Below are 15,421 nucleotides of genomic sequence, written 5' to 3'. Positions count from 1 at the left end.
AAATAAGGATGCTCTCTTAAACAGCCAGGCCACAATCCAGCTAAATTATACTTATTTTATAAAGTTAGTTGTGTGACTAAGGGTGCAGTCCTGTTTTCCCTGTCACCTAGGAATAACTCCTGGTGAATTCAGTGGTGCTTACTTCTGAGGTAACACATAGACTTGTTATTGACCCTTTGTAAGTTCATCTAAAGATTGGGACAAAATGATTTAAATAAACAACTATAATGTACAGCAGCATTAAATCTTACTGACAGCCACGATACTTTAGTTGTGATGCACCTCCTCTATTGGTTTCACTGCAGGAATTAATGTTCCACAGCAATATGTATCAATATATGATTGTTTTAATTAATGAAATTCTTTATAGTGTTTTCTAAAGTGCTTTACCAGTAGGCCATACACGTCGGGTGGGAAAGTTAAGGAGGAAAATGAAGGAAGGCTTGGTTTTTCTACTACTCTCAGAGGTTCAAGGCGGGGTAGCTTGTGAGAAAGTCTTATCAGTTGTGGCCCCAATAATGCTTGGATCAGTCAGGGCAGCCACTTGCACTCTGGACCCTTGCCCCTCCTGGCTGATAAAAACTAACAGGGAGGGGACAGCTTGCTGGGCCATGGAGGTGATTAATGCTGCCTTGCAAGAGGGCTTGGTCCCTGTCTGCTTGAAATGGGCAGTGGTAAAAACATTCCTCAATAAAACCCTCACTAAAATCTAAATAACTACTGGCCAGTTGCCAATCTCCCCTTTCTGGGCAACAATTATTCAGCAGGCAGTCACAGACCAGATCCAGGCGCTTTTGGAGAAAATTGATTTTCTAGATCCATTTCAATTGGAGTTTAGGCCCTGTTTTGACACAGAAACTGCTTTGGTCGCACTGTTGGGAGAGAGGTGAGGAAATATGTCCTTGTTAATTCTCCTCAATCTCTCAGTGACTTTCAATACCATCAACCATGTTATCCTTCTGGAGTGGCTGTCTGAGTTGGTGTCACTGCTTTGAGGTGGTTCTGGTCCCACTTGGATGGTCATTTCCAGAGGATGACGCTTCGGGAGTACTCTTTGGCTCCATGGAGCCTTCAATGTGGGGCTCCTCAGGGTTTGGTTTTATACCCCATGCTGTTTAACATCTACATGCAACCTCTGAGTGGGGTCATCCAGAGTTTTGAAGTACATGGTCAGCAATATGCTGAAGATACACAGCTCTTCTCCTTTGCATCTGCAGGTGTGGCAGCAGATGTGCTGGACTGTTGTCTTGCGTTGATAAGGTACTGGATGAGAGCCAATAAACAAGCTCAAGACAGAGGCACTGTTAGTTGGTAGTTCCCTGGACCAGATTGCTGGGAAGCTGCCTGCTCTTGGTGGGATTACACTGCTTCTGAAGAAGTGGGTATGCAGCTTGGGGGTCCTTCAGGGTCCATTGCTGTCGTCTGAGGCTCAGTTTGCTTCAAACTGAGTGCCATCAGCTTTGGCTGCATCCCTATCAGGGCAGGGATTGCCTAACTTCTGCCGTCCATGCCCTGGTAACCTCCAGGTTAGATTCCTGCAATATGTTATCTGTAGGGCTGCCTTTGAAGATGTTTCGGAAACTTAAGCTGGTGCAGAATTCAGCAAACAGGTTGAGCATATAACATTGTGTGCTGGTCTGACTGCAGTGGCTGCCAGTTAGTTTCTGGGCCCAATTCAAAGTACTGGTTTGGACCTATAAAGTCTTAATCAGTTCAGGACCACAATATTTAAAGGACCATCTCTCCCCATATGAATCTACCCAGACCCTGCGATCATCATCTGAGGCCCTTCTTTGTGTGCCGGAGGTCCGGATGGTGGAACATGAGAATGGCCCTTTGCTGTGGACTGCTTCTCTATCATGACCGCCATCTTGTCTGGATTCAATTTGAGTTTGTTCATACTTGTAAGCTTTCATTGTCTTCTTCTGGTGAAAATGTATTGACATCCTGGTACAATTAGGATGAGGGAAACTGTTCGTGCCATCTTTGCAGCAATCTGCTCCTAATTCTGTAGACAGAATACGGAAGTTGTCTTGGCTGAATACATCTCCTGATATGTTGTTATTAAAACACAGACCTTAGTATTTGGGAGGCCAGAGATTTTTCACTCAAAACAAAAGATTTTGTGTGGGTGAATGTAGTATGCAGCTTTTAGAAAGAAGGGTTTTTACTTGAACAGTTGATTACTGCTCACACTGCCACAGGCTTTGGTACTATGAAGCCCTGAGTGAGGGCAAAATTTGGTTCCCCCTAATATTTCTTCTTTTCACAATACAGTGGTACCTCGGGTTACATATGCTTCAGGTTACAGACTCCGCTAACCCAGAAATAGTGCTTCAGGTTAAGAACTGTGCTTCAGGATGAGAACAGAAATCGTGCTCTGGCGGTGTGGCGGCAGCAGGAGGCCCCATTAGCTAAAGTGGTGCTTCAGCTTAAGAACAGTTTCAGGTTAAGTACGGACCTCCGGAACGAATTAAGTACTTAACCCGAGGTACCACTGTATAATGAAGGGCTGCATCTCAGTGGTAGGGCATCTCCTTTGCAAGCAGAAGGTTTCAGGTTCAATCCCTGGCATCTTCAGGTAAGGCTAGGAAAGACACGCTGTCTGGAACACCAGAGAGTCTGAAATCAGTGGAGCTTACTCCCAGGCAAGTGGGTATATGACTGCAGTCTTAAGTTGTTGGTGTGATATGACAACTGGGGAGCCAGATACTGAATCCAAATTTGTACAGGCTGAGAGATAACACTCTTCCTCATTACTTCAACATATCTAAGATTCCTGAATCCTAGGGCTAAATGCTGTGGACAGCTGCATGAAAGTAAAATTTTATTACAAAATAAAACAAATAAATAATGATGGGTGGGGAAAGCCAGGCAAAAACTTTCCTCTGTAACCAGGCCTTTTTAACTATCAGTGGATTTTTAGAAGTAGGGGGAAATTTTTAATGTGTATTTTCTCTTTCCTCTTCCTTTTAATATATCTGTGGGGTGTTTGTTGTCTGTTTGCTTAGCTGTAGATCACTTTGGGTATCCTGGGCAAGATAAAGCAACTGACAAATTTAATAAATAAATAAATAAATAAATAAATAAATTTCAAAAGCGTATCTGGCACCATCTGATTGCAGCTTGTTGATTGATGAAGACAGTGCTTTTTTTTATAAAAAGATGTTTAGGGGTACTCTCATTTTGACTCAAGAAAATCACCATTTTATAGTTCAAATTGGAAAAAATAAATACAGCAAATGGACAAATGGACAAAATGTTTAGGGGTATGCGTACCCCTGCGTCCGCCCAGAAAAAAAGCACTGGATGACGACATACATCTTTACCTAGACCTTTAAAAACCGAAAACCTGATCTTATTATTCTGTAATGTGTTGTATGGAATTATTGTTTTGGAGGATTGTTGTATGTTCTATGTTGTGTTTTCATATGACCCGGGGACCTTTTTTTAAAAAATGAAAGGCAGGCAAGAAATGACAACTGCTAGGATTTTTGTTCGCTTTCAGACCTGAATACCTGCTACTTAAAAGAACGTGTGTGTGTGTTTTTAAAAGCATAATTTTGGTTGTCCCAACCTCAAAGACGAAGCAGGGACTGTAAGTTCTCCTGAGGAGCAGCCATCATCATTGCACTGAAATGCTCCCTCTCCATTTTCCCCGTCTCTTTTCTGAGGGAGACTATCTTAAATATATACTGGTGCCCAGTGCTTTTTTTCTTTTTTTTTTTAAAGGATACTCTCATTTTCTTACTCATATTGAAACACTGCCCCTCAATGAGGCCAAACTTAAAGAGTCACAAAATGTTTAGGGGTATGCGTCCCCTCAGGAAAAAAAGCACTGCTGGTGCCTATTATTGATTCGTATTGTTTCTACGTGGGTAATATTCAGGGAGGAAAAGTCGGCAGCCGACTTGGATTTTGGGCGCGGGAGCCTCAGCAGGGCCTGCTCTTTCTCGTCAGCGCTGTCCTGACGCGGCCTCCTCCCGCCTGGGCCGGCCTGCATCAGGTAGTTGAGGCAAGAGGAAGAAGAAGAAGGGGGCGCCATCGCCCGTGGGGCGGCGCCAGGCTGAGGCAGTGGGCGGTCGGTCGGAGCGCGGCGCCTGCGCGCCTTCTTCCACAGCGGGGCAAGCGGGAGCTCCTCGGGGCAGCGTCGCGGAAGGAAGAGCGCGGAGTTGTGTGTGAGGCGGCTTGGCCGGCTGCTTTGCCCGGCGTGGCGCGGGCGGCATGGCGGAGGCGGCGTTGCCAAGCTCAGGTAAGGAATGGCTAGAGCGGGCGGGAGGCCGCCGCCGCCTCCGCCGGGCCTGGATGGTGGTGGTGGTGGGAATGAAAAAATGCGAGCCTCGTGTGTGACAGGACCCGACTTGGGAGGCCGGAGGGGTGGGGAAAGGGGGGCGAAGGCGCCGCCTCGCTTCCCTCTCCTGAGGGGAACTCCTCGCCTCCACCCGGGTTAGCCCCTCCGCCGGGCACAAGGCCTCGGACGGGAAAGGTCGGAAGGGCGAGTTTTCGCCTTGCTTCCGTGAGTGCAACCGGGGAGGAGCGGCGGCGCCGGCGGCGTGTGTGCGGGCCGGGGGGGGAGGTTATACAGGCGGCAGTAACATCGGTTGCATAAACGCGCTGCTCTTGCTGCTTGTACGCCGGGCTCTCCGAGCAGCTTGGAGGGGAGGGCGCACCATCCGTGATTCCCAAGCGCGAGGCGGCGAGCCTGGAAGAAGTCTGCAATATTGCATGGTCCTCATTCCTCAGCTTTCGCCGCCGCTGCTACTGCTGCAGTGCATCTCGCATCAACAGATGTCGTGACGCTCATGCAAAAAGCGCGGAAAGGGACATGCACACAGCTGCAGGAGCCCCTCGGTGCAGGAGGGAGCAGGGAAACGCCGGAGCTCGGGAAAGGGCTCCGTTGAAATGCCTCATACGGGGGCATATCATCGCGAAATACCATGAAGCCGAAAATATTGTCCGTGGTTGCAATGCAGCACTGAGACATTGATTGCCAGTATGTTCTGCGGGATGCAGTTTGGGGCGGGGGGCATCGGCAGAATTTAATTTTAGCAGAAGTGTTTGTTTGTTTTTGTGCAAGGGCTGTTTGCGAGAGTCGTTTTTCTCTCTCCCCCTTCTCCCCTCCCCCCCCCCGCCGTCCACTTTTGTAGTTGACCTTTACGGTAAGGTTATTTGAAATAGGCATCTTATAGAACGTAATTTGTTTGCAAAATGTTATTTCCTGAGTAGGGTACGGAGATGAGCTGCTGATTTTTTTTTTTATTGTTGATGCAAATAAGTTCTTATCTGTAATAACAACAGCAAGATGTGCGTTGAGACTCTTGGTTGCTGCACAACAAGCAGTATAGGTCATGCACACCAAAGGATAATTGCTTATAAAATGTAGCTGATAAATTATTATTATTATTATTATTTATTGAATTATATACTGCCCTGTACCTGGGGGTCTCAGGGCGATTCATATAAAATACTCTGACAATATATAGAATGTCATAATGGTATACTGCATGAGAAAAGCACATATACCTCAGTGCTTGTAGTTATTTGGCTTTGGCTTAATACTGCAATCAATCAGTTAATTGTGATAAATGTAGTACTGTGGTCTTAATCTTTTTACCAAAGAAACAAAATGTAGTTTGTAGTAAAAAAACATGGCAGTGTGTCCTTCATTGTTTCCCAGAAATTTCTCCCCCAAAACCTGAAAGGTACCCAAAAGAGGCTACAGTATTTGGCCAGTTAGTTTATTCTGGGTTTTGCTGAACAGCAAAATGCTTTTTTTCAATATATATTCCTTTTTCCTAGGTGTGTTAAATCCAGATGCAACTGACTTCATTCCAAGAGACAGGCAAACTTTCAGTCTGAACTGGAACAGTCAATCCAGATTGGAATCAAATCGGGACAGAAATGCTATACCACCTTCTGCTCACCCTAGACACAGTAAATATGAAAATTCTCCTGTAGATCAGCATACTTTTTATAGTCTAGAGAGTCAGCATAGAAGCCAACCAGATTCTTCATTGTTCAACAGTATGGGTAAAACAAAGGGCCGCAACTTACAGAGTCAGCGATGGCTGAGATCAAGGAATGATAGAACACATGGCAAAAATCAGGCAAAGCAGACAAATGCAGGGAATTCAGAAGATCCTCAATGTTTAGATAGCAGATTGATTCCAGGACGAAGGATGAATCCAAGAGAGTACAGTGATTTTTCTTCAGACAGTGAAAAGGAGGCTGCTACTGCAGATAATAGAGGAGCAAAGCCAAAGAAGACATATTTGATGCATTCACGTGGAAGAGGATTGAAGGAAAAGGAGAAACATCCTCCTGAAAGGGATAAAAGAGTAGTTTCTAAATGGAGAGACAAGCCCTTTGAAAATATACCAGCAATAGATCTTACACAGTCGGACTCTTCTGACGCATCACTTGGAAAAGCAATATCTGATGGCTTTTCTGACAATAGCATTGCCCGGAGAAAGTACCCCTTTGCAAACAGATATTTTAGGGAGCCTATGTGGAATAAAGAGACTGGCAAAAGGCAAGATACATCTAGGAGCAAACATGTAAAACATGTTAAGAATGCGTCCCTTCCGCATCCTCCCAAAGAACGCACCAGTGAGAAGAGAGAATCTGTGCTGCGTGAAAGGGGTTCCAACTTAGTGAGTGTGGCACAGGCACAGCCAGTACAGGAATCAGGTACACGAGATGGGAGAAAACCTGTCCTTCAAGATGGATATAAAAGTAGGCGCTGGAAAAAGCAAAATGATGCACCAAAGAGCAAGGAAACTCATACAGGTAAATTTCTCCATTCTTAATCCATTTGAGGACCTGAAAGCCCAGTTGTGTGCTTTCCTTTAGCTTTTACAAAAGTGGTTTTCCTTGGTGCTCTGCTTTGTTATTCAAAATGCTAGAAGTTGGCTGTATGGATGAGTGCTCTGGATGTATATGTAGGAAACATCTGAGAAAAAATAAGTTAGGGTACATGCTTTATGATTGCAGTGTTGGAACAGGGCAAAAAAAATGAATGAATGTCAGAAAGATGGGTGGATATAGTGTCTACAATGGGAACTTTTCAGCAGCAGGTGAAGGCCTTCTGTTTCTGGCCTTTGAAACTTTGTTGTTGTTTGAACTTTTCAGAGACAGGAAACTTGTGGATCTCCAGATGTTGGATTCCAATTCCTATTAGCCCCAGCCATCATGGCCATCAGTAAAATGGGAGTTGGTAGTCTAGAAAAATCTGGAGAGCCAAAACATCCTTATCCCTAAACTGTTTCCCCTTGGTTGGATAACGTTAGAGTTTGTTTTGATCTTACGCTGCTTCATATGGTTTTATGCTTATTTTACGCTTAATTGTGTGCTGGTGCAGCTGCTGAGTCAATTGCTTACAGTACTTGTTATTTATTTGCAGTTGATTGTATATCTTCCTAGGTTTTCAATTGTGAACTTGATTAATTGTGTGGTATATAATTGCACCAGGCAAGCTTTTAATTTCCTGGGTTTAGAATAGGGTGTGATATCTGAATAGTAATCCTAATTGATCTCCAAATGGTATATTGGTGATTTTGAGGAACACTATGGAAGTTTCCCTGGAACCACCTCAGGAGTTTCTCAGAGGAAAAAGACCAACAATGGCTGATTTCACAGTCCTGGCAGTAAGCGCCATTGCATTCAGTAGTGCTTACCTCTAAGTAGACATGGTTAGGATTGTGCTGTGAGAAGCTTTACTGAAACGTAGCTTGCTCATCATAACAATTATTTGTGCACTATCAAACCACCAGGGTGTTTTGGTGCACATGTGGGAAAGTGGTGAGGCTAGAATTTGCCTCAGATTATCTGCAGCAGTACAGTGGTACCTCGGGTTAAGTACTTAATTTGTTCCGGAAGCCCGTTCTTAACCTGAAACTGTTCTTAACCTGAAACTTTAGCTAATGGTGCCTCCTGCTGCTGCCGTGCCGCCGGAGCACGATTTCTGTTCTCATCCTGAAGCAAAGTTCTTAACCCAAGGTACTATTTCTGGGTTACACCTGTAACCTGAAGCATGTGTAACCAGAGGTATCACTGTAGTTGAGTTCAGTGTGTGAAGTGTTTCTTAAAGACAGAACACTTTTAACCACTAAGGTTATAAATGACATGCTCTGTTTGTAACAAACAAATAATGTCCTGAAGTTCAACATCATGTTGCTTGGAAAGGTGTGCCAGTAGTACTGTAATGTCAGCAGCGCTTGCTGTGCAAAGTCTCTCATCTTTGTAGTACTGCTGAGCAGACTGGTGTTTTGGAATTGCCTGCTGTTTCATGGCAATTACAGCCACTCTGCATTTGCAAAGTCGTACCTACAGAGAATCAGGACACCTGCTGCACTGATGAGATAGTGTTGCTATTTAGATGAGAAGATAATTCAGTGCTTGAGGGAGCATCACCTTGCCTATTGGCAATATGGCACTTTTTGCTTCTCGTAATGTAACTCGGTGATCAGGGTTGGAGAGGAGCATCTACAGTCAGCGTGTATATCTGAACTCTACCACCACAAAATATTTGTTCATTTTGCTGCTCTTTGCCTGTAGCATATAAAATTTATTCCTTGGAGACCTGTCAGCAACTGTCATGGACTGGTTGGACGCAGAGGAATGGTGGGAGAAACCAGGTGGGGAACCACCAAGGGAAGAAGGCTCAGAGCACGGGGATTGGTGGTGGGATGACAATGAGTGGTCCAAGGGAGAAGACAGGAGAGGGAACTGTTGGACACCTTTGTTCATCAAATGGCTGGAGTGGCTAGTGAAGGTGTTTGATGTTAAAGAAAGGTATGGGCCTTGGGTAGGGTGGGGAGATGGTTATGCAAGATAATATTAAAAAATAAAGGACTATGTCCTGAAAGCAGAAATACCATTCACAAATTGGCAACTGAAGGCAAAAGCATTGTTATGCCGCTGTACATTTGTTTAGCATGCCGCAGGACTTACTTGTTGTTGGAATAATGTTTGTATATGTCCTAAAATATCTTCCTTAGGGTCTCTGATAGAGCAGCTTACCTCAGAAAAATATGAATGTATGGTATGTTGTGATGTGATCCGTGTGGTGGCCCCAGTGTGGAGCTGTCAGAATTGCTATCATGTGTTCCACTTGAGCTGCATTAAGAAGTGGGCAAGATCACCAGCAGCACAGACTGAAGGTCAGTATTTCCTCCAACTTGCTAAATGTATTGATAAGACCCCCTGTGCTTAACTGCTTTTAGATAGTTGTACATAACCTTGTGTGACAGCCTCAATTAACTTTATGTAAAACAAGTTCATTGAAGTACTGTATTATATGAGACTTTTTTTCAAGAAATGGTTTTTCCTATATTTTATTACTTCAGGTGATCAAATACATCCTGAAATTGATTGAGAATTATAAAGCCTCCCTCATTTTTTTTGCAGATGGTAATAGTGGCTGGCGGTGCCCTGCTTGTCAAAATGTTTCATCCCAAGTTCCTAATATTTACACCTGCTTCTGTGGTAAGTGTCTTTTAGAGTCAGAATTCATGGATTATTGAATGTTTTTGAAAATTTCATCATTCTGATATAAGTTCGTTTTGATTGCATTTTTCCAGCTTGGCATCATGAACCTTCCAGTGCATTTGTAACTCAATATGGCTATTGTTTTCATTTTGTTTATCAACAGTAAACATAATCTATTATGCTCCACTTACTTCCCATCCCACGTTATTCAGAAGCCCCTCTTCTCTGAAGAGGCTTTTCAGAAGGCAGGTAGTTGTACAAAAGAGAAGGGCACTTCCTCAACTAGTATTTTTAATGTTAGGGTTGTTTGTTTATTTGTTTACTGTTTTCACCCCAAAAACTGGAATGGGTGGAATTTACACTAGGGGATTTGCCCAATGTATTACATGCCTTGAGAAAAGCAATACTGAAGAGTAGCATATAATTTTAATATACAGTATATATTTGAACATTTTTAATATATACATACATAAATATACACCCCCATACATACTTACACAAGCACACCGTTTCATTTCATTTGCTTGTCTTCATAAAGATCTTTAAGAAATACCGTTTGCACCTTGTGGTATGGATGCTGCCATCTTGTCCGCTGCTGAACAGTTTGCTGTCACTATGGAAACATTCAGCTCCATCTTTTAAAGCATAGACTGAATCACATATGTTTAAAATTATAATAGGATGTGAATGATTATGGCGGTAGATGATTGTTTCCAGTTCTTTTAATAGCAGGCAGGTGTGTTGAATGAGCCTGTAGTGGGGAGAGGGGTGGGGGGATGAAGTTGTAGGGCTAAACTTGCAAGGAGCATGGAAACCTTAATTGTATTTGTAGATACATGAAATGAAGTTCTGTGCATACTTCTTGAATGGATATAATACATATTATGCACAAACACACACATATACATAGACAAAAAATGGATTAGAGACAGAAGAGAAGGGTGATGTGTGCTGGAAGAATTTCGTCATATTGTCCTCATGTAAGTTTAAAAACCTGTTGTAAAATGTAAAAGAGGATTGAATTTAAAAAAAATCATTAAGAGGAATCACAAAAAAGGAAATCTTTTAAAGCTTTAATATAGTTCTGTCTTTGATTGGTTTTAAAAATGAACATACTCTGTATTGGGGTGTTTTTTTTTTGTATAGGTAGGGTAAAAAATCCTGAATGGAATCGAAATGAAATTCCACATAGCTGTGGAGAACTCTGTAGAAAGAAAAGATCAGCTCAAGACTGCCCACATTTATGTAATATGTAAGTATGTTTTCAAAATGCCCAGCACATTAGAATATATGCCTTAACTCTTGAAAGATAAGCAGGGCTTTTTATTTTTCTTCTGCAAAAGCATGTGGTGGGTAGAACAGTCCTAACCCTTGATCCACTGCACTGAAGAAAACTAGGATGCAGCTGACTGTCCAACTTTCACGATAAAGGTCCTTGCAGTACCATCCAAAATGGTGGACAGAAGCTATTACTGGTGGTATCCCCACTAGTGGTAGCTAGTATCAACTCCCCAAAATGGAGCTTCAGGGTTAGTGGGTGGGGAGAACACAGAGCTTGACTGGCCAAGAATCCACTGGGTGCTAAGCTGGTCCAGCTACTGCTAATGGGCCCAACTTGGGCCTCTTGGCTATACCAGCCTGGAGCTTGTGTAGTGAAAAAGAACATCTTCACTGGCCTCCCCGTTTGCCTGCCTAGCCAGTGTGAACGGCAGCATTTTGGACACAGCAGTGGTTCTGCTGAGATCAGAAGCAGGGCTTGCTGAGATGGTGCAAGTGTTGATGGTGGAGTTCATTTAGTTGCATGTTAGAGATAAGCAGCTGTAGGGTCATATATTTCCTTCCCATCCAGCTGCTTCCTTTTAGGGTGTGAAATCCTTTTGCCCTTTCCCTGTTAACTTTCACCATGGGTGAGTGTTAAATGAAAATTGACATTAACTAGAATATCAAATGATTGTCCTCTAAAATAAATAACTGCTCCTGATATTCTAAACACAGCTGGGGACTTGTTCCTCATCATTATATCTTAACCAGGCTTCTGTGTTGTATTAGGCATGGTAGTATTGTGTCCAGCACTGTAATTATTAAATTACGTTCCGTGTAGTAAAGTTCTGATGATGCCTTAACTTCAGTGCGCAAGGATAACTGCTGACTTTTGTGAATCAGATTGAAATGAAAATGTTACAAAACTTAAATTCTGTTGAATACTTCCATTTTTCAGACTCTGCCATCCAGGACCTTGCCCATCATGTCCTGCTTTTATGACCAAAAAATGTGAATGTGGACGCACAAGGTGAGATCATACTTAGACTTTATTGCAAAATGCTTAAAATTTATTTGTGGCCTGTCACAGAATAATAATTTAGTTTGTTTTTTTTTGTAATATCTCTGAAGAATCTAAAAAATTTAAAATAATACAGTATTTATTTAAAATAATATTTTTTAATGGTCCATATTATTAGGAAATTGGCTGGCTACAGTTTTAATGGCATGTATCTCCTACTATACATGCTCCTTCCATGTGTAGTTGGATTGTCTACTGCAGTGCCCTCCTCTGGCTGGTGGCCAGTGTTTTTAATGGCAATCATTCTTTTTACCAAAATTTGAAAATATGGAAGGGTGCTGTTAGGGAAGAAAAACAAAATTACTTGAGAAGGAAAGCATGACATAGATGCTAATATTATATGAAGCTTCAATGGGATATTGCAATAAGCAAATCTTTCTGTACGTGATCTCTCTATGTACAGTGGCAAGCTCTTACAGGCTGTACAGCAAAATGCATCAGAAATAGATGCCACCCTCTCTGCTGTGATTGCCTAGCAATTGCCTGCTGTCTTTATGATGTACACCACAAATAACTCTTCCTATTGTGACTAATCGTGCCCCTGCTGTGTGAGATTCCTGTCAAGTAAGAATTTCCAGACAATTCATAGATAATTTTGATACATCTGAAATAAATGGAACGTGATTTATGGGCTGGCCCTCGAGTTTTCTTTGTTCATTGCTGCTGCTAATGTAAAAATGAAGTTGACAATATTTGGTGCTATTGTTCTTAAGGTGTTTTTTTCTCAGGTTGTCCCATGAATTAAAACTAAGGAAAATAGTAAAAGGTAAATATAGTAAGGCCCACTAAGCTCAGGTTTTCAGTTTTGTGTTGCTTCTGTGTGTATCATAGTATGCTATATAAATTTGTGTATGATTACAATTCAGAGTTGTAGATTAGATTGTCCTGTTGAAATTGCATTACACCCTCACCCCCCCCCCCATTTCCTTTTTAGTCTTAATTTCCCTTCACTTTGAAAATAGTTTATCTGGATAGACTCTTGTTTGGTTATATGGAAAAGGGCATGCACAATGGTACTTGAATTATAAATCAGCATGGATACTGAGAGCAGCTTTAAAGAAGAAAAAGCTAAACTAAAACAATGCCAGGTCAATTTTCCCCTGCAGCATTAGAAACAGGGTGTTTGGGGTGGGGATGAGAGAACCACCAGTACTTTATGTAGGGCTCTCCTGGCTGGAGGACACAGCCCTGCCAAAATGCTCTGACCTTTGAGATGAGCTCTCTGCAGTGCCACTATCTCCCCAGGTACACAGAAACCAAATACTGCAAAATGAGGTCAGGGCCAGATGTATAGCTATTTCAGAATGCTCCAGCTAGCAGACCTGCCTTGGACTGATGGGAATCGCAGCCCCAATCACTGAGAGACAGGGATGCCTACCTCTTGAGCTAGTGGTAAAGTCTGTTGAGGCGACACTTTGCTCATGAGCAAGAAGACACTTTCAATGTAATTGCTAGTGTTGCTTTCTCATCACAGTAAACCATGGCTGATTCCTCCAGTTCAACCAGTATGTGAGTAATTGCGAATTAGCTGCAAATTGGCATATGAAAAAAAATGGATTGAAGTTGGCTTGGAAAACATGGTTTAAATTTTAACATATGAACTGGGCAAAACACTCCAATTTTTCTACTTGCAAGATGGCAAGCTGAAATCTCATTGGTATATTCCTATAGCACCCTCTGGGGGGCAGGCTTAGAAGAGTAAGCTAAAACATAGGTTCCATTATAGCCTGGTTCACACATCATGCTAAGCCAAACTTGGGCTAAATGAGAATGTGTTAGGGGCTTGGAGAGGAGCTCAAAGCTACTTTGACCCCAAATATCTGGCCAGTGCTGCCTGGGGCTGATGGGCATTGGAGTTCAATGACATCTGGAGAGTCACATATTCCCCATTTGGAGTTAAATAAATAACTTCTAAGCTAGATAACTCGTCTGCTTTACCATTCTAAGAGGTTTTCTTATTGTCCACCCCAACCACCATGATTTGTATGGATTTCATGTACATGTGAATTTCTAAATCTTTTGTGTCAGGTTTGCAAACTACCTTCTCAGATTGAGCTGACTCCCATTGTTATAGGTACAAATGAATTAACAGAAATGCTACATTATCTCCTTTTGTTTGCTTAAAAGCCATTTGAACTACTTCACAGATGACAAATAGAACCAAATGGAAATGGTCCCCCCCCCCCCAAAGTATTTTCTCTTAGATAGCATATGCTCAATTTTGTGAGCAGATGAATGCTTCTTTAGACACACTGAACTCAGACTAATTGTATCAAATTTGCATCTGAGAAAGGGTGCATGGGCATTTTATTTGAGACAAAATAGCTGCCACTTTAAAGTTACATTTTGGTGTAACCTGCTGTGTGCTGCTACAACTGTATAATTGCAAAGAATAGTTTTGCATTTTCAAATGGTGCAAAAGTATATGCTTTTAAGACACGCTGGTGCTGCGGGTGCTGGAAGCATTTTTCCTGTTTAAATAAAGATCTCTGTGGTTTTCACTATTATGGAATTATTCTCCCTTTAATTTAGCAAAACCCTCAGTAGAGCATATATTAAAGCCTAAAGGGACTTGCCTGTTAATATTAACAGCTCTTTTACTAAATATATGTAGTCTCATTCAGAGGGAATGTGGGTGATAGCCTAAACTATAAACACAGTATTCTAAACTTGCCAGCTGCAACTGATGACTGACTGAGTTTTCTTCTACAGCCATTCAGTTCGCTGTGGGCATTCTACTGCAATTCAGTGTACTAATATATGTGGGAATGTTTTGAATTGTGGTACACATAGCTGTGCCCAGATATGCCATTCAGGAAAATGCCAGCCGTGTGAATTGACTGTAAAACAAGGTGAGTGGTGTGTGTGTGTGTGTGTGTGTGTGTGTACAACAACAAAAAATGTGGAAAATTAAATTTCTAATAAAATAGTACTAAAACTTCCAGGAGTTGTTGATTATGTAGGACCAACATACTTCAGAATTATGTTAGGCTTTCCTGAACCTTTTTATGGATTGACAGGAAGAAATAGAAGAGCTACTGAAGTATAGTAACAAAATGATGTAGCAGCAACAGGGCTGGAGACACCATTGTTCCATCAGGAAAACGGAACATAGCTAGGGAATTGGGAGTATTATCAGAAGAATAGTGCTCTCCCTCTCCCATTCCCCTGGAGTTTAAGTTAGTGATGAAGACTAAAAAGAGCAACTGGTCACTAATATGACTCAAAACATGTTTTTTTCTCTGAAGTGTCCAGTCGCTAATCAACTGCATGCAGTTCATAAGGTTGCTGCTTTTCTTCTTCTTTTAAGGCTACAGTATTTGTACACACTCCTAGTGGTTCAACTTAGTAACTTAAAATCACAATCTTACATGAGAAGGATGAAACAATCCGATCATACACTGTGCAATTTCTTACGGTTCCAATTGGGGATGGCGTTTTAATTGTGCCGATTTCTGCTGTGGCTGCAGAAACTGGTAACTCGTAACTGCTGCCCCCCACGTTGCTTTTGCTGCATTAGCAGCACTGACGTGACCTCTCAAGCCTGGGCAAGTGTGTATGGAAGTCCTGAGCTGCCAGACGACAATACCC

The 15,421-nt window shown here is 42.3% G+C and overlaps 1 protein-coding gene across 3 annotated transcripts in view; it reads left to right on the top strand.

Annotated features, from left to right (window-relative positions):
• The first annotated feature begins 3,838 nt into the window (after positions 1–3,838).
• Positions 3,839–15,421, top strand: part of NFX1 (nuclear transcription factor, X-box binding 1) — a 34,863-nt gene continuing 23,280 nt past the window's right edge. Inside the window, exons 1-7 of one of the 3 annotated variants that reach the window (XR_014513355.1) lie at positions 3,839–4,252; positions 5,800–6,789; positions 9,000–9,161; positions 9,409–9,486; positions 10,636–10,741; positions 11,708–11,779; positions 14,543–14,682. Coding sequence is in view for 2 of the 3 variants with exons in the window: in XM_083449321.1 (XP_083305447.1) it covers positions 4,225–4,252; positions 5,800–6,789; positions 9,000–9,161; positions 9,409–9,486; positions 10,636–10,741; positions 11,708–11,779; positions 14,543–14,682 (1,576 nt within the window). In the remaining variant the exon portion in view is untranslated. The remainder of the gene's footprint in view (positions 4,253–5,799; positions 6,790–8,999; positions 9,162–9,408; positions 9,487–10,635; positions 10,742–11,707; positions 11,780–14,542; positions 14,683–15,421) is intronic. The other 2 variants (XM_083449321.1, XM_083449320.1) reach the window with 2 other exon arrangements.

This window comes from Podarcis tiliguerta (genome assembly GCF_965153285.1).
Source record: "Podarcis tiliguerta genome assembly, chromosome: 7".
Classification (NCBI taxonomy): Eukaryota; Metazoa; Chordata; class Lepidosauria; order Squamata; family Lacertidae; genus Podarcis; species Podarcis tiliguerta.
Note: the sequence above shows the minus strand (reverse complement) of the source record. Positions and strands in the feature narration are given on the sequence as shown.